Raw genomic sequence first — 21,241 nt, 5'->3', positions numbered from 1 at the left:
ATGCGCAAGATAATAAAAAATATCATTAACAGGCATCTTTGTAAATGAAGAACTAACGTCAAAACTGATTAGCTTGACATCAGGAGTGATTGGAACACTATTTAATTTGATAACTAATTCAAGAGAACTGGTCAAATGAGAAGAGGAAATAGTTCCTAACAATGTGGATAAGATTTTGGTAAGCCATTTAGAAAGCTTGTAAGAAATGGATCCCACCGAACTGATGAAAGGCCTCATGGGATAGTTAGGTTTATGAGTCTTGACAAGTCCATAGAGATATGTTAATGAGGCAATAAATTGATTAAGAGCATCTCTATGGTTACTTAACAACTTTCTCAAGCTGCTATTGAAGAACTTGATGATGTCATCAAGAAGGTTTTTCCTGAGTTTACTGTATGTTGAAGAATCTAGGAGATCATACATTTTCGAAATATATTCCTCCTTGTTTAGAATAACAACAGTGCTGTATTCATCAGCCTTTGTTATATGAATGGAAGGGTCGGCTCTTAACTCCTGTAAGCTTTGTCTGAACCTTTCAGGGAAATTGTTTGTTTGAGGCGTCAACATTGAACCATAAACAATACCTTTAACCAGGTTTAGGTTTTGTGGAGAGAGAGAGTTTTCTTTTTCAAGCTGTAACAATGAACTAGCAATCTTAACTGCAGAAGGTTGATTTGAAATGGGAAATGGCATACCATAGCCGCACGCAGTAACCACATTTTCACATATGGACTTGAATGACAAATTCCACATGTTGTTTGGATTGGATTTCTTTGTCCAATCACTATTTTCAATCAGACTTTCTAACTTGCGCTTTAGAATTTTCTGTAACTGATTAATTTTTCTGCGTAGGTCACTGTATATTTCATCCATCAGAAGATTTTTCCAGTTCAAAGGTATGGCATGATGAAAGTTTCTTTTTGCTGCATCTTGGCTTTTTAAAACAAAACGTTCACTTGATCTTGTAACTTCAATGTTTTTTTCAAAATGGTATCACAGAAATCACTGAACGGTTGATCACCTAATTGATGAGACGGTCAGGTAGCAGAAACTTGGGTACAACTGGCTCACTAAGATATTGTTTCAGGAATTTGAGACGGGTGCGAGTGAAGTGTGCTTTCCACTGATAGAGTAGCGAAGATGGTCATGAAGGAAGCAGACTGAGGGAACAGCATAGCGAAACAATGCGTGGTTCTCATTATGTGTGTGTAAATCACGAAAATTAACACGTGATGAAAAATGTGACAGGTCAGACCACGGAGGAAGAATTGAAACAGGAATTTCCTTAAGTACTTTCGTATTTAATAATACATCTCAGAAGGGTGAGTTACAAGTGCAAAGATTTGAACATATATAGGCAGGAGAGAAGTGAAGTGAAGTGAAGTACAATGATAAAAATATGACTGGGATTGGGAGCGTATGAATAGAAGCAGCATCCTATGAGCCAATAGGCCCACAAATGGATAATAATAGCATAATATAGTAAATATTAACAATGAATTAGTAAGACAAATGTGTATCAATGATCCTACTCAAATCCCCCTTTAACTGATTTATCAAAAATGGATCTTAATTATATAAACCACTCCTAATGTTCAAATTACATCATTTTGTAATCTGTATTAAAGCAGATTCAATTATGTTCCTATTGAAAGTGTTTTACAATTCGTTATTGAAGACACCATCTCCCAATCAATTTGGTGAGAATTTTCTGACAAATAAACAAAAAAATCATTAGATTATTGACCATGTCTTACAAAGTATATATGTTGCAAAATTCTACATTTCAAACCATTAGATGTTTGCCAAACATAGAATCTATTATAGTCTTTATAAGGTATTTTACAAATGATACAATTATCACTACATATAATCACTACATATCACTACTATAAAATATATATACTAGCTGTACCCGGCCACATGTTGCTGAGCCACACCAAACTTCCCGTCTCTCAGTCCTCCCCTCCATTTCCCCCTCCCCCATCCCCTTGTCCTCCCCACCATCCCCCACTCCAGTGTCCCCTCATCTTTCTAATCATTCCCCACTCCTCCATCACCTCGTCCTCCCTAACATTCCACTATCCCCCATCCCCTCGTCCTACCCACGATCCCCCACTCCACTGTCCCTTCAGCCTTCCTACCATTCCGCTCTCCCCTATCCCCTCGTCCTCTCCCCCTTCTCCCACTCCCCCGTCCCCCTCGTCCTCTCCCCCCTCTCCCACTCCACCGTCCCCTCGTCTTTCCCACCATCCCCCACTACCATCCCTTTGTCTTCCCCACCATTCCTAACTCCATCGTTCGATGCAGTCTGAAATGACTTGATGTTCCCATCAGAAAATTGGTAACATCAAATGTTCTTATGTTCCCATCACTGAAATGTAAGAAAAACAGTTAACAAACGAAATGAAAAAAAATATACTATACTCACAAAATGAATGGTATGGTAAACAACACAGCTGAATTCCAATGCAACATCACAGAAAATCATTAAAATGAAAATAAATCGAAATCTGTGAAATTTCAATTTATCAATGAAATCAGAAGCATTGAAATGGAATCATAACATATTTATTACAGTGTGTGTTACAATTACGTACACTAGATGGCGCTGTTTTTTTTAAAAAGCATGTTTTTATCTGTCACAGGCATGGCACCTATACTTATACCAAAGAAATGAATGGAATAGTAAACAATACAGCTCAATTACAATGCAATGCCATACAAAATATTTAATGAAAATGAAAATGAATCGAAATCTATGAAAATTTAATTTTATCAGTGCAATCAGAAACATTGGAAAGGAAACGTAACATATTTAGTATAGCATGTGTTGCTCTTACGTGCAGCAGATGGCGCTGGTTTTAAAAACAAAGCATCTTTTTTCCTGTTACATGTGAGGCATGTATATAGTAGGTATATAAAAGCACGCGGCTATTTGAATGCAACGTTGTGTCAAAATTTCAAAGCAATCGATAAAGAGGTTTCGAAGATTTCTCTCACATGACAAACATATGAAAAACACAGTTTTTTTTAATGTTTTTTCCCATCACAGACGTGACATCTATATAGTATGAATATAAAAATCCGCTCGGAAGTAAATGGAACGTTGTGTGAACATTTCAAGGCAATCGGTGAAGAACTTTCGGATATTAGCGATTTTGAACAAACGAACATTTCCATTTTTATTTATATACACTAGCTGTTCCGGCCAAGCATTGAAGTGTCTCAGCAACGCATGTGCTTTGCTTAGCCACAGCAACCTTCCCCCTGTCTCCCAATCCTCCCCACCATTCCCCCCTACCCTGTCCCCTCGTCCTTCTAACCATTCCTCACTCCCCCATCCCCTCATAATCCCCACCATTCCCCCTCCTAACCTGTCCCTTTGTCCTCCCCACCATCCCCAACTCCAGCGTCCCTTTGTCCTCCCCACCATCCCCCACTCCAGCGTCCCTTCGTCTTCCTTATCATTCCCCACTCTGCTGTCCCCTCATCCTCCCTATCATTCCACTCTCCCCCGTCCTCTCATCCTCCCCACAATTCTCCATTCCCCTGTCCCCTCGTCCCCACCATCCCCAACTTCCCCATCCTCTCGTCTTCCCCACCATTCCCCACTCCCTCGTTCGATGCATTCTCAAATGATCTGATGTTCCCATCACTGAAATATAAGAAAAACAGTTAAAGAAACAAAATAAAAAAAATAAAAAAAATAAAAAAGTAAACCATATTCACAAAATGAATGGTATGGTAAACAACACAGCTCAATTCCATCGCAACGTCACACAAAATCATTAAAATGAAAATAAATAGAAATCTAGGGAATTTCAATTTATCAATGAAATCAGAAACATTGAATTGGAATCGTAACATATTTAGTACAGTGTGTGTTACGAACGTGACGTCGATATAGTATGTATATAAACCCCCGCTCGGAGGCGAATGGAACGTTGTGTGAAAATTTCAAAACAATCGGTGAAGAATTTTCGAAAATTAACGATTGTGAACAAACGAACATTTACATTATATATATATATATATATATATATATATATATATATATATATATATGCAAACAAGCCTGAATGGTCCCCAGGACTATATACAACTGAAAACTCACACCCCAGAAGTGACTCGAACCCATACTCCCACAACTGGTATGTACAGGGACGCCTTAATCCGCTTGACCATCACGACCGGACATAAGGAAGTGATAGCCGAGGCTATATGAACCACTTCCCCGCCGGCACTCGGATGGTAATCTTGGGCATAGCATTTTATCAAATCACCTCATTCTTTGGGGCACACGTGAGGAACACAAATGCAAACAAGCCTGAATGGTCCCCAGGACTATATACAACTGAAAACTCACACCCCAGAAGTGACTCGAACCCATACTCCCACAACTGGTATGTACAGGGACGCCTTAATCCGCTTGACCATCACGACCGGACATAAGGAAGTGATAGCCGAGGCTATATGAACCACTTCCCCGCCGGCACTCGGATGGTAATCTTGGGCATAGCATTTTATCAAATCACCTCATTCTTTGGGGCACACGTGAGGAACACAAATGCAAACAAGCCTGAATGGTCCCCAGGACTATATACAACTGAAAACTCACACCCCAGAAGTGACTCGAACCCATACTCCCACAACTGGTATGTACAGGGACGCCTTAATCCGCTTGACCATCACGACCGGACATAAGGAAGTGATAGCCGAGGCTATATGAACCACTTCCCCGCCGGCACTCGGATGGTAATCTTGGGCATAGCATTTTATCAAATCACCTCATTCTTTGGGGCACACGTGAGGAACACAAATGCAAACAAGCCTGAATGGTCCCCAGGACTATATACAACTGAAAACTCACACCCCAGAAGTGACTCGAACCCATACTCCCACAACTGGTATGTACAGGGACGCCTTAATCCGTGTACATAATAATACAGGGACACGTGTTCCTCACGTGTGCCCCAAAGAATGAGGTGATTTGATAAAATGCTATGCCCAAGATTACCATCCGAGTGCCGGCGGGGAAGTGGTTCATATAGCCTCGGCTATCACTTCCTTATGTCCGGTCGTGATGGTCAAGCGGATTAAGGCGTCCCTGTACATACCAGTTGTGGGAGTATGGGTTCGAGTCACTTCTGGGGTGTGAGTTTTCAGTTGTATATAGTCCTGGGGACCATTCAGGCTTGTTTGCATTTGTGTTCCTCACGTGTGCCCCAAAGAATGAGGTGATTTGATAAAATGCTATGCCCAAGATTACCATCCGAGTGCCGGCGGGGAAGTGGTTCATATAGCCTCGGCTATCACTTCCTTATGTCCGGTCGTGATGGTCAAGCGGATTAAGGCGTCCCTGTACATACCAGTTGTGGGAGTATGGGTTCGAGTCACTTCTGGGGTGTGAGTTTTCAGTTGTATATAGTCCTGGGGACCATTCAGGCTTGTTTGCATTTGTGTTCCTCACGTGTGCCCCAAAGAATGAGGTGATTTGATAAAATGCTATGCCCAAGATTACCATCCGAGTGCCGGCGGGGAAGTGGTTCATATAGCCTCGGCTATCACTTCCTTATGTCCGGTCGTGATGGTCAAGCGGATTAAGGCGTCCCTGTACATACCAGTTGTGGGAGTATGGGTTCGAGTCACTTCTGGGGTGTGAGTTTTCAGTTGTATATAGTCCTGGGGACCATTCAGGCTTGTTTGCATTTGTGTTCCTCACGTGTGCCCCAAAGAATGAGGTGATTTGATAAAATGCTATGCCCAAGATTACCATCCGAGTGCCGGCGGGGAAGTGGTTCATATAGCCTCGGCTATCACTTCCTTATGTCCGGTCGTGATGGTCAAGCGGATTAAGGCGTCCCTGTACATACCAGTTGTGGGAGTATGGGTTCGAGTCACTTCTGGGGTGTGAGTTTTCAGTTATATATATATATATATATATATATCTTCCCGTAAGACTTGGGGGCCTCGGAGTTCGAACAGCAACGCAAATCGCTGTTCCAGCCTTCCTGTCCTCCTTATCAGCATCCGACGACCTTGTGAAGGAAATTCTACCTGCCCACTTACATCAGCTGGCAGGTGTACATGATCCCAATTTTACACGCTGTGCCACAGAGTGGGCCTCTCGTGCAGGCCCATCACCTCAACCACCATCCCCAAAAGCCCACAAGCAATCCAGCTGGGATGGCCCCATTGTAGACCAAGTTGCTGCAGAGTGCCTGGGTGCTGCAACAACACAACACGACATTGCTCGCCTCACAGCAGTAGCAGCCCCACATGCAGGGGATTTCCTGTTAGCAACCCCAATGTCGGCAACTGGCACGCGTCTCACACCACACGCCTTCTGAATTGCTGTGGCCCTTCGCCTTGCTGCCCCAATCCACACCAGATATAGGTGTATTTGCGGCGAGGTGGTGGCTGACAGGTACGGCCACCATGGCCTACTCTGCCAAAGCACAGGGGGATGGCACTCGAGGCACAGTGAAGTTAACGACATCATCAAGAGGAGCCTCACCACAGCTGGATGCCCAGCTGAAAGAGAGCCCCGTAACTCTGATGCTCTTATTGGTCGCCTGGATGGTATCACAGTGAACCCCTGGAAGAATGGCAAGCAGTTGGTATGGGACTACACGTGCGTATCAACCCTGGCTAACACCAGGGTTGATACCCTGTTGATACTCAGTTTTATGGGCTGTGGAAAAGTTAGTTGAAGAGACAACTAACACAACACCTATACCCCCTATTAGACTATTTTACAGCAACTTCTTTTCCACAGCCCATAAAACGGAGGAAAGGGTCCTGAAAGATATTGTTAGTAGAAACGTTATCCCTACAGACAAAAATCAGAAGAAACAACTGACAATTTACTATAAAACCAAAAAAACGGCCAGTCTACTCATGAGAAACTCTCCAGACACAAAGCAGAACGCTTTAAAAGAGACCAATGTCGTCTATGCCTTCAAATGCCCTCTTGGGGACTGTAAGCCTCAAAAACCTCAGTATATAGGCAAGACAACAACATCTCTTTCCAGGCGTTTAACGATGCATAAGCAACAGGGATCCATTAAGGAACATATAGTCTCTTCCCACAACCAAACCATCACCAGAGAAATCTTAGCAAACAACACAGAAATCAATGATCGATACAGCGATAGCAGGCGGCTTGACATCGGCGAGGCACTACACATCAAGAAGTCAACACCAGCAATCAACAGCCAATTAATGCACAACTATATTCTACCCACTTCAAGGCTCCGCTCCAATATAGAAGCATCAAGAAATATGGGCCAATAAAAATAGGCCTTCTGCAGTTACCTACCTTTAATACCCATTGTTTCGTGTCCTGTCTTGTGTTAAAAGTTTATTTTCACCTCATCCAAAACTATTGTAACATGTCACCTCTCTCAAATGTAGGTATAAAAACTCGAAGATGTTTAAGCTCTATTCAGTTAAAGTTGTGTGTGTGTGTGTAAACTAAAGTCTTTGAAAATGTAATAAGTTTTACGAAACGCGCTCAAGTGTCGCGTCAGACTAGAAATAAAAATTAATTTTGGAGAATTGATTTTTGAATTGCCATCAACAGTGAAAAGAAACGTAAGAAAGATCGAGAAAATTCGTGTTAGAATTATTAATCTTACTTTTTCGGTCATATTTAATATACATATACATATATATATATATATATATATATATATATATATATATATATATATATATATATATATATATATATATATATATATATATATATATATATATATATATATATATGTATATATATATATATATATATGATTAATATATATATATAAATATATATATATATATATATATATATATATATATATATATATATATATAAATATATATATATATATATATATATATATATATATATATATATATATATATATATATATATATATATATATATATATATATATATATATATATATATATATATATATATATATATATATGGTGGGTAGAGTAAATAGTTCCGTGATTTGGGTTTTCATGGTAGGTTGTTCTATTCTTATGTGAATTGCTTCAAGAATTTGTAATCTTCTTGCATCTTGGGTTTTGTCTATTATACAGGTATTTTTGTTCAACATTTCTCTTGTTAGGGTGATGTCATGGGCTTGTCTCATGTGATTCCTAGGGGCACCGGATTGAAGATGACATGTCAAACGCCTCGTCAGCTTTGTCGACGTCATACCTATGTACTTAGATTGAAGGTTACATCCTTCGTGGGGGCAAGTGTACATGTATACAACGCTTGACTGCTGTAGAGGGTTCTCCGTCGGCTTCGGGCTGTTTTTGATAAGGAGTTCGGAAGTCTTCTTGGTTTTGTAGAATATTATCAGGTTTATGTTTTGGTTAGGAGTAATGCTTTTTACTCCTTTACGGATTATTTCTTTCATTATTCTTTCCTCTTTTATGTTCGCTGTGCATGGTTGATTTGTAATATAATTTTATTGGAGGTATTGTGGTTTCTGTTCTAGGTTCTGGATTATACCAACGGTCTAAGTGTCTTCTTTTAGCAGCGTTTATTTCCGCGTTGCTATATCCGTTGTTCACCAATACCTGAGTTACTCTTTCAAACTCTACTCACGTTGCTCCATTCAGAGCAGTGGGTAAGCGCTCGACGAATATAAGCATTGAGAACACTGGCTTTGTATCTTTGAGGGCACTCACTTCTAAACTTCAGGCATAATCCAATGTTGGTGGGCTTAGTGTATACCCTGGTGCTTAAAGAAGTTCCTGTTTTTGTTATTAGTACATCCAAGAACGGCAGACTGTTATTTTCACTATTTTCATGTGTAAATCGGAGTACTGGCTCTCTCTCTAGATGTCTTTTTAGGTCAATTACTTCATCTGAGTCTTTTACTATTACGAATATGTCATCTACATAACGGCAGTATACAGTTGGTTTTTGTCTGCTACTGAAGACCCTGTCTTCGATGGTTCCCATATAAAAATTAGCAAATAAAACTCTTAAGGGGGAGCCCATTGCTCCCCCTTAGGAGGGGGGGCATGACTTGAGAATGAACCATGGAGCATCACTTGTGAATGAACCATGGAGGTTCGAAACGTTGTGCAAATTGTATAAATAAGTGTAATACATTCTATAGTAATTCACTTCTTTTCTTCACCTTAAAATTACGAAAATGAGTTTTGGAGAACTCCTATTTCAGCTAACCCCTGATGCTAAGAAAATAGTTAGAGGGATAGAAGCCCTAAACCAGAAAATAATAAATACAGAATATGCGGTAATATTCAATGAAACATGTTTGAAAGAAAACCTGCTGCCAGTATACACCAATATAAACCCACATGACCCAGCAGTCCGCAATACAGAGTTTACCTATAGGTATAGGCAAGAACTCATACGGCATCAACTAAACAAGAAGAAGGAAGCCCTCCAAACCCTTACAGAGCAGGCTGAGCATCTGTTAAACAAATGGACCCAGTACGACATCCCTATCCAACTCAAGCAAACCATCAACAGTGAACTATTTAACCTGAAACAACATAAAACTCGTGTAGAAACAAAGACACTCCGTAAGTTAACAGCCCTTAACGGTGGACAGTTAAAGATCCCTCGTCCTAAACATGGCTACATTAACCTAACTTCTTATGATCTTACCCAGGACCAACGAGACCTCTTAAATCTTGGTCTAAATTGTCAATTCTTATCTAAAAGAAAGATGCATCAAAAACACCTGGAAATTGAAATGCTTCTGGACGACATCCATAAGCTAGAAGACAACAAAAAAGTCATCACCACTGACACACTTCAGGCTGAACTACTAAAAAATTGAGGAACATATTCATCTACAATCTTAACCCCACGACTCAAAGAAGCAGCAGAACAACTAAAAAATCTGAAAGACGTAACAATAAGAAAAGCCGACAAGACAGCACCATATGTGTTGATTCCTACCCAAGAATACATGAACAAAATTAGCGACATCCTTAGTGACGACTCCAAAGTTCAACGAATCATTACAGCAATCCACGCAAAGAAAGGTAGTGTGCATTTCAATAAATTTCAAGGCGACTATGGCTTAGGATATGCCTATGGTAATGTTAAGACACACAAACCAGGTAACCCACTACGCCCTATAATCAGCCAAATACCAACTCCAACCTATCACCTGGGAAAAAGATCTCAATGAACTCCTAACTCCATACACTCCAAGTAAGTTTAGTCTACAATCATCAGCAAGTTTTCTAGAATTAATCAAATCAACTCAGCCCGATGGAATCATTGCTTCCATGGACGTTGAATCCCTATTTACCAACGTCCCAGTCGACACAACTATAGGAATGATACTGGACAGAGTATACAGAGACGAGAGCACCCCAAATTAGACATACCCGAGCAACACTTGAAGAGTCTTCTCGAAGCATGTACAAAGGAAGCCCCTTTAATCAGTCCACAAGGAGACATGTATTTACAAATAAACGGAGTAGCAATGAGCTCCCCCTTAGAAGTTTTATTTGCTAAATTTTATATGGGAACCATATAAAAGGGGCCTCGTAGCCTGGTGGATAGCGCGCAGGATTCGTAATTCTGTGGCGCGGGTTCGATTCCCGCACGAGGCAGAAACAAATGGGCAAAGTTTCTTTCACCCTGAATGCCCCTGTTACCTAGCAGTAAATAGGTACCTGGGAGTTAGTCAGCTGTCACGGGCTGCTTCCTGGGGGTGGAGGCCTGGTCGAGGACCAGGTCGCGGGGACACTAAAAAGCCCCGAAATCATCTCAAGATAACCATCGAAGACAGGGTCTTCAGTAGCAGACAGAAACCAACTGTATATTGCCGTTATGTAGATGACATATTCGTAATAGTAAAAGACTCAGATGAACTGATTGACCTAAAAAGACATCTAGAGAGAGAGCCAGTACTCCGATTTACACATGAAAATAGTGAAAATAACAGTCTGACATTCTTGGATGTACTAATAACAAAAACAGGGACCTCTTTAAGCACCAACGTATATACCAAGCCCACCAACATAGGATTATGCCTGAACGGTAGAAGTGAGTGCCCCCAAAGATACAAAGCCAGTGTTCTCAATGCTTATATTCGTCGAGCGCTTACCCACTGCTCTGAATGGAGCAACGTGAGTAGAGAGTTTGAAAGAGTAACTCAGGTATTGGTGAACAACGGATATAGCAACGCGGAAATAAACGCTGCTATAAGAAGACACTTGGACCGTTGGTATAATCCAGCACCTAGAACAGAAACCACACTACCTCCAATAAAATTATATTACAAATCAACCATGCACAGTGAACATAAAAGAGGAAAGAATAATGAAAGAAATAATCCGTAAAGGAGTAAAAAGCATTACTCCTAACCAAAACATAAACCTGATAATATTCTACAAAACCAAGAAGACTTCCGAACTCCTTATCAAAAACAGCCCGAAGCCGACGGAGAACCCTCTACAGCAGTCAAGCGTTGTATACATGTACACTTGCCCCCACGAAAGATGTAACCTTCAATGTAAGTACATAGGTATGACGTCGACCAAGCTGACGAGGCGTTTGACATGCCATCTTCAATCCGGTGCCCCTAGGAATCACATGAGACAAGCCCATGACATCACCCTAACAAGAGAAATGATGAACAAAAATACCTGTATAATAGACAAAACCCAAGATGCAAGAAGATTACAAATTCTTGAAGCAATTCACATAAGAATAGAACAACCTACCATGAACACCCAAATCACGGAACTATTTACTCTACCCACCATGAGAGTAAGGACAAGACAAGAACATATCGATGCCAACACAGAAGACAATGTCCAAACATAACAGGCCAATTACACTGGATTAATCTTTGTGTTTTTATATATATATAATATATAATATATATATTATATATATATAATATATATATATAATATATATATATATAATATATATATATATAATGAGAAAGCGTCTTCAGTTTCACTTCAGTGACCCACTTGGGCCTGCATAATTGCCGAGCACCAATCACAACCCCCCATCAGCCGTGACTTGGGGATGCTGGTACTCACCTGGGCGGCCACCTGCCCCTTCTTGAGCCTGGGCAGGTCAGTGTGGGAGAAGGGGGAGCTCATCCACGGGGCCTCCTGCGTGAGGTCCCGGGAGAGGTTGAAGGAATCCAGCTTGTTGTGGAGGAACATACGAACGTTCCACGCCATGTCGTTGTGCCTGGAAGACATTCACGGGCCCTTGGATGAGTCAAATAGCAACATGGTTCATGGGTTTCTGACTAACAAGTGTTTGAATATTAGTATAAAATTTTTTTATGATGAGTAAGCTAATGATTGAGATTTTTCGGGAACAATATTACAGACAGACACGTGAGGCATCATTAAGATTAGATAATTTAGTCATAAACGAGAATACTCACTCACCGACAAAATGAGTGATGCCTTTAAACGAGATAAATCAACGAACTAGACGACAGCATAAGAAATATATTGCAATTTTCTAAATAGAACTATGACTTAAAATATTATGAAGCATTGCAAGCAATTTCATGTATTCTCCATACTCTGTGGGTACACATGAACACCCGACTCTGTGGGTACACATGGGCACCCGACTCTGTGGGTACACATGAACACCCGACTCTGTGGGTACACACGGGGCACCCGACTCTGTGGGTACACATGAACACCCGACTCTGTGGGTACACATGAACACCCGACTCTGTGGGTACACACGGGGCACCCGACTCTGTGGGTACACACGGGGCACCCGACTCTGTGGGTACACACGGGTCACCCGACTCTGTGGGTACACACGGGGCACCCGACTCTGTGGGTACACATGAACACCCGACTCTGTGGGTACACACGGGGCACCCGACTCTGTGGGTACACACGGGGCACCCGACTCTGTGGGTACACACGGGGCACCCGACTCTGTGGGTACACACGGGGCACCCGACTCTGTGGGTACACACGGGGCACCCGACTCTGTGGGTACACATGAACACCCGACTCTGTGGGTACACACGGGGCACCCGACTCTGTGGGTACACACGGGGCACCCGACTCTGTGGGTACACACGGGGCACCCGACTCTGTGGGTACACACGGGGCACTCGACTCTGTGGGTACACACGGGGCACCCGACTCTGTGGGTACACACGGGGCACCCGACTCTGTGGGTACACATGAACACCCGACTCTGTGGGTACACACGGGGCACTCGACTCTGTGGGTACACACGGGGCACCCGACTCTGTGGGTACACATGAACACCCGACTCTGTGGGTACACACGGGGCACCCGACTCTCTGGGTACACACGGGGCACCCGACTCTGTGGGTACACACGGGGCACCCGACTCTGTGGGTACACACGGGGCACCCGACTCTGTGGGTACACACGGGGCACCCGACTCTGTGGGTACACATGAACACCCGACTCTGTGGGTACACATGAACACCCGACTCTGTGGGTACACATGGGGCACCCGACTCTGTGGGTACAATTGGGAGAGATCTAAATAATTACTGAGTCATAAGATCAAAAATATATTATTAATTTTACAAACCTACAAAGTATTTAGTCCGATTTCCTCAACTTTAAATTAATAGGGCTGGAATTCTGAATTATTGTGATAGACATATCTTGAGGTTATCTTGAGATGATTTCGGGGCTTTAGTGTCCCCGCGGCCCGGTCCTCGACCAGGCCTCCACCCCCCAGGAAGCAGCCCGTGATAGCTGACTAACTCCCAAATACCTATTTTACTGCTAGGTAACAGGGGGCATAGGGTGAAAGAAACTCTGCCCATTGTTTCTCTCCGGCATCCGGGATCGAACCCGGGACCACAGGATCACATTCCAAATTCCGACCATAATCGCCTACATAACTGCCAAGACATAACTGCGTATTGTAATTAAAGTTATTATTTCTGAACTGAGGACAAATCCTGATAGTTGTTTAATATTAAGTATAATTGAAATTCATTTATTTATTCTTATACGTGGGAAGAATATTTACCACATTCTTGGCCAAACGTTAAAATGTATTTGTTGGTACGTAATGTCGCAGTGAAGTGCATGTTATTATAAGATCACGGAGGCTATTTTCCTATATTATTTTAACACAATATATAATCCACACAGAATACCACACCAACGTGATATACATCAATGAGACAACCCACCTGGGATGTGAGGAGATGCGAACCCGCGACCAAGACATTGCCAGCCACATACTCTACCACTGTACCACCACTGAATGGCTAAAAGTCATACAACCGGATTTCTACTGAAAACATAGGAAGTCTAGAGGCCCCTCCTGAAGCCAGTCTAAGTGTATCTGTGTATCTGGTATAGGAGCGTATGATTTGGACTAGTTTAACCTTTACCCAAGAGCTTGGAGGTCATATGTTAAACTTGAACTTGCTTCAGGAGGGACCTCTAGCCTTCATGTGATTTCAGTAGAAATCCGGTTGTATAACTTTCAGCAAGTCAGCGGTGATACAGTGGTAGAGTTTGCGGCTAGCAATGCCTTGGTCGCGGGTTCGCATCTCCTCACAGCCCCAGTGAATTGTCTCACAATATGTAATGGAGAAGCTTATTTCATTACTGCTGTGTTTGAATGAAGAAAAGACCCAATACTTGTGTAAGTTTATTATTAAACCAAATTTTCGGATGAGCCTTCATCCTTTATCAAGATAATGTAAACAGTGAATTACAGGGACTCGAGTGCTTGTGTGTACACGTGTGGCAGAGCGCCGCACGCGGCCTCCATCACTACACGTCGTTATGGTAATACTCCCCACGAACTGCCTGATGCATGCCGCAACTTCTGAGGCACTGTCAAATGTCCTGGATTCTGGGAAGTGTGAGCCGGATACTGCGGGAACATTATCCCCAGATCTGGGATGTGTGAGCCGGATACTGCGGGAACATTATCCCCAGATCTGGGAAGTGTGAGCCGGATACTGCGGGAACATTATCCCCAGATCTGGGATGTGTGAGCCGGATACTGCGGGAACATTATCCCCAGATCTGGGAAGTGTGAGCCGGATACTGCGGGAACATTATCCCCAGATCTGGGATGTGTGAGCCGGATACTGCGGGAACATTATCCCCAGATCTGGGAAGTGTGAGCCGGATACTGCGGGAACATTATCCCCAGATCTGGGAAGTGTGAGCCGGATACTGCAGGAACATTATCCCCAGATCTGGGAAGTGTGAGCCAGATACTGCGGGAACATTATCCCCAGATCTGGGAAGTGTGAGCCGGATACTGCGGGAACATTATCCCCAGATCTGGGAAGTTTGAGCCGGATACTGCTGGCTCACTATCCCCAGTCTGAACAACACAAGATCTTTATTTACATGAATTAATAAAATTAAAATCAATATATAATAACAGATGTTCATAACAATGACATTTTAATATAAGCACAGTCACACAGGCCTAAACTGAGTCATGTACATTCATATCGGCAAAAATAATGTCCAGGCAAAGCAAACATTACAGTTGGAAGGTGAGTTGCTTTTGCTTCCTCTTAACGGTAATATATTCAAAGACCGACTTAAAAGTTTTCGCACGGGAGACATCTCCCGTCACGCAGGGTGCAGTCGCACCTCCACAGATCTCCAGTATCATCTATTGATACTGGAAATGGCTCAAAAGGGCCACCACTTATGGGCTATTCATGCCCATGCCACCTTTTGGGTGGCTTAATCTTCATCATCATCATCATCAAAGTTTTCGTTTATTGAGGCACCAAATTAGAACTGGGTACATGGGCATGTTCCAGACCCTCGCTGCTGTGTTCCTGCATCAGTGAGGGCCCGAGGCGATTGTACCACAACAAACTCTGTGCTCTGATTGGCTGATGGAATTCACACTATTAACAGCTCATCAACATACAACATGTATGCCTCGAGGAACTCCCACTCACAGATTCAAATAAAATAATTGATATCAACAATATAATTAATATATGATTGTTCGTTTATAATTTATTTAGATTTCTCCAAAATTGTGTAATTTTTTTTGCACAAGAAAATGTTTTAATGATATCATAATATTTAGTCATTATAATTATATACTGAATAATATAAATAACATAATAGTTTATGACATAATGCTCAGTACATGTAAAGTTTACCCCACTAAACATTGACCAACAATTATATCCATATTCTTTGCTATATTAATAAAAACAAGAGACAAAACAGTGCATTTTTGACTGTCCACTTTTTTGTAGCTTGCTAGAGCTGATTATGCATCTTTATTTTAATATCAGTTAGAAAAACTGTTGCTGATAAATAGGGAGGCAACATTTATACTGCCAAAGGGGACTCAATATCATGCATATAATTGTAAATTTCAGAGTTATGAACTAAATATAACATGAATTTCCGTAACCTTGCACAGCCTCGGAACTAGATAGCATCAAACAAATTACCGGGACTGCCTGGATCAGCTCACTTTGAAAAACGATTTTTGGGGAACTGAATTTGAATTGCTTGTCAATAATTCCTTTGTGACAGTAAATGCTTTATAATATTCAGTGTCCAGCCGGGGGCATCCCTGCTCTCCCTGATGACATATTTTCTATCCTGCAGTATCACAACATATTATACACATTCCTCGGTCATAAGCTGTATTGATTACAAGCAAGTTTATATTTCTGGCAAAGTTTGAAAAGGCAGTGATAAGCAAGCGTCTGAAAAAAGAGCTTATGTTATTTGCTGAATGGGTTTACCTACAGACGAAATATTATCCTTCGTTTGTGAATTATTTCTTCACCCGTAGGGATTGACATCATGTCTCGTAGGAAAAGTAATGAGTGCTAGGATGGACTCCAAAAATATATCCTAAATAATTTCTGTGTGCACAATTTAGTTTATATCTAGTTCAACATTTCGCAGCTCCCATAGGTCAAAACCATGTACACTGTTAAATAACTTTACCTTCGTCCAGAATTAAAAAAAAATTGAAGATAAAATTCACTTACACTTGTTCAAACTTCCAGCCTGTGCAATACTAAAATTTGATAAGTTGGCCCAATAAGGATATGATTGTTCCAGATTCTTTCCTGTATATTAAAATGAAATTTCTCTGCCTATTAGTTCTCGCAGTATAACGAGTCACCTGTGTGACTGTCACCTGAGTCACTATCACCGGATAGTGCGAGTCACCTGAATGAGAAGAACGACAGCACATCCAAAAGGATTTAACGTGGAATTAAATTCAGAACTGTAACTTTACGTATTACCCCAAAAAATCTATAGCATATTATAACGTATTAAAAATATACTCAAACTGCATACCTCTAAGAAGAAAGAGGAAGAGATGCAGACTGGAACGAGAACGACGTTCCCTCTATAGAGGAAGGAGATGATTCGCAGAACAATTTGGACGTTCTTAAGCCCTTGGACGTTCCTCTTTGCCGTTCTTGGGCCTTATCTCAAGAAGAACACAGAAGGTTATGCAGAGAAATAGAAACGATTGAACAAAAGCTACCAGAATCATTTAAAATCCAGGAGAGGCAGAGAGAACAAAAGGCCATCAGCAAAATAGAGAGAAATCCAAAATGTTGTTTCTCATAGTACGATTCCGTTTTCAGTGAGCCCTTAAACGCACGATTACCCAAATTACGAATATGAATATGGATATGAATATGACATGAATATGATTACCCTGTTGGCATCATATTCATGAAGATTGAATACCCAAACAAATCTTCATGAATATGATACCAACTTCAATTCACATCAGACGTCATCCTGACCCCACTTGATTTTAAAGTAGCCGTAGACAGTATGATATTCACCCTGCACCAGGCCCTGACTCGTGGAACATCACATTCATCAACAACTATGATAACCAATATCACAGGCCCTAAACATTTTTTAGGAGAATGTGATCGGATATTAGTGTTATTCTTGACATACTATAAATAACAGAAATAGCACCACTCCATAAAGGAGTGAATAAAAACAGAGGCAAAAAAAAAATACAGACCAATAGCACTAACATCACACATCATAAAAATCTTTAAAAGAATGACAAGAAGCAAGATCATAAAACACATGGAATCGAAGCGTCTACATATCCCTGGACAACATGGTTTCAGAACAAGGCGCTCTTGCCTATCACAATTGCTGGACAACTATGACATGGCCTTAGATGCTATGGAAAACAAATAAAGCGCCGACATAATATACACAGATTTCTAAAAAAAAAAATCGATAAATGTGACCATTACGTTATTGCACACAAAATGTGTTCAAAAGGAATTACCGGAACAATACGAATACAATACAATTTCCTAACAGAACCTAAAGTGTAATAATTAACAAAGTAAAATCTGGACCATCATCCATGAAGAGCTCAGCCCCTCAGGGTACTCCCTCCAAACACACACCCAAACTACGACGTTGGTACAACGTTCGAACAAGTTTTAACACCACCTAACCAGTTATAACAACCAATATATCAAGTTGTAACAACGTTCCAATACGTCATAAACACGTTAAGCCAAGATGTAACAACTTTATTACAAGTTGTTACACGCGGAAAATAGAGACAGTTTCGGTTTGTGTTTCCAGGGCTGTGCTTGCTCCAGTACTCTTTCTCATTCTAATATCGGATATAGACAAGGACATAATCTAGAGAACCGTATCATCCTTTACAGATGACACTAAGATTTTTAAGAGAGTAGACAACACGGAGGGCACAGCAAACCTGCGAACTGATGTTAATCAGGTCCTTCAATGTAGTACAGAAAATATTATAGTATATAATAAAGATATGTCCAAGCTTCTTCGCTATGGAAAAATTGTAATATAAAAACGGAAATTGCGTACAAACACATTCAAATCATACCATAGAACGTAGAAGTAATGTAAAGGATCTGGGTGTACTCATATCGGAAGACCTTACCTTTAAAAAATTACAATAAAGTACCGTCACAACTGCAAGAAAAATGACAGGTTGGATAACAAGAACCTTTCACGGTAGAGATGCTATACCGATGATGATACTCTTCAAGACGCTAGTGCTCTCTAGAGTGGAGTACTGCTGCACAATGACAGCCCCTTTCAAAGCTGGAGAAATTGCTGACCTGGAGAGCGCATGCAGAGATTTCTTACTGTTAGAATCCACTTAATAAACCATATAAATTACTGAAACCTATTAAAATTACAAAATCTGTATTCTCTATAGTACCGGCGGGAGAAATACATAATAATTTACATAGAAACTATTATGCTGGTTCCAACCCTGCACACAGAAATGACATCACATGAGACCAGAAGGCATGGCAGGATGTGCAGAATACACCCGTTGAAGAGCAGAGGTGCAACAGGTACTCTGAGAGAGAACTATCAACATCAGAGGCACGAAAATGTTCCACGCGCTTCCTCTACACATAAGAGGTATACCTAACCGACCACTCACAGTGTTCTAGAGAGAACTGGATAAACACCTCCAAAGGATTCCTGATTAACCAGGCTGTGAGTCATACGTCAGGTTGCGAGCAGCAGCATCCAACAGCCTGGTTGACCAGTCCAGCAACGAGGCGGCCTGGCCAGAGACCGGGCCGCGGGGACCTTTTTTCCCGGAACCAACGCAAGGTATAATTCACATGGATTGTCAGAATAACTTCACTGGACAGAATAACTGCTTCAGGATTGCACGTCTCTTTCTCAATTCATTCGTCATTGAATCAAAAAGAGATTGCAAATGATAAAGAACAAAATAGATCTTTGATCCCATTTAAGTGATACGTTTTCAAACAAGACATTACTCCATTTCACAGCTAATTTGTATACATGTTAACAAATATATATAATACTAATAATACATATAATATAACTCCCTGAGATTGCAGGTCATCTTCCTACCTAGCAGCTACCTAAGAGTTGGGTATGATTATACTGTCAAAAGCTTTCTGGGCATCAAGAAGTGGAGTGAAAACAAGGCTTTCCTGTAAACTGCAGCACTGAATAGTTTCCGCTGCAAAGACCCTGCACAACGAGGAAGAGTAACCCGTATTGCGTGCAAAATGAGACACATGGGTGTTTAGTTATCAGCTGGAAGGGCAGGGAACTATCAGGAGAAAGTGCAAAGCCATTACGACTGTATAGCACTTGGAAGGGGCTCAGGATAAGGATTTGGGTTGGGATTGGGGGAAGAAATGGTGTCTAACCACTTGGACGGTCCGGGATTGAACGCCGACCTGCATGAAGCGAGACCTTCGCTCTACCGTCTAGTGCAAGTAGTTGGATTTATCAGCTGGAGTCAATTATTATATAGTTACATTGTTTAATAGTGTGTTAAGGGAAACTGCACGACCGTTATAGAAGAGAACTTACATGTTCGTCAGATTTCTGGAATGAGAACACGTACATATGTACTTACTACACTGGGCGATGTACAGTGGGACACTAAGCTTTAAAGAACATTGAAAGATAGGCATTCAAGTTAGCCGTCCAAATTTCAAGGTTATTGTAGTAGATGCCAAACGGTTTATAATAACACAGCCTGTCCTCCTAAGGTTCCCCCAATATCAAGAAACTGTCGTAATAAAGTGCCCTCTCCTAACCTATCAGAGAGCCCAAAACAGAAAACGGGACAGTATGTCAATTTTGTAAGCAGCTCTCATTTTCTAATAAAACGATTTTTGGCCATAGGTAGAATATACATCAAAATGTGACGTTCTTTAGGGAGGACGGGTTGAATAATCACCATTTTTTTATTTTGCTCTTATAATTTTCTCATTCATTAAAGGCAAGATGTACACAGGACTCAAATTCAGCTGATTTAATGTTAGATCAATCTCATCTTTTGTTGTGCATAATATATTACATATTTTAATTTTCTTCAATAACATTAAAAATATCTTGGTGCCTACTGTATGTGTAATTCCTGACGTTCGTTATCTCATTCCATGAACTTTTTATTTGACAATTTGCACCTAAAAAATAATCAAACTGCTTTCTGGAACGGTTATCAAAATATAATCTTTATTTTTCTTAGTCCACTTAATTACTTTGTGATAATTTGTTCCTTGCGCTTAAACTGACCTGGAATAATCAGCCATCTTTGGGCACTCTCTGTCTTCACATAGCTTTTGACAGGTGATCTATTTCTGGAGTCTTATTACACACACACACACACACACACACACACACACACACACACACACACACACACACACACACACACACACACACACACACA

General features: G+C 41.2%; 1 protein-coding gene across 1 annotated transcript in view; it reads right to left on the bottom strand.

Moving 5' to 3' along the window:
- The window catches only part of LOC138369538 (dipeptidase 1-like), a 523,228-nt gene that overhangs the window by 464,749 nt on the left and 37,238 nt on the right, over positions 1-21,241 (bottom strand). Inside the window, exon 2 of the mRNA XM_069332943.1 lies at positions 12,064-12,220. Within this exon, the coding sequence (XP_069189044.1) occupies positions 12,064-12,220 (157 nt within the window). The remainder of the gene's footprint in view (positions 1-12,063; positions 12,221-21,241) is intronic.

This window comes from Procambarus clarkii, chromosome 28 (genome assembly GCF_040958095.1).
Source record: "Procambarus clarkii isolate CNS0578487 chromosome 28, FALCON_Pclarkii_2.0, whole genome shotgun sequence".
Lineage (NCBI taxonomy): Eukaryota > Metazoa > Arthropoda > Malacostraca > Decapoda > Cambaridae > Procambarus > Procambarus clarkii.
This window is presented reverse-complemented; position numbering and strand designations above follow the sequence as displayed.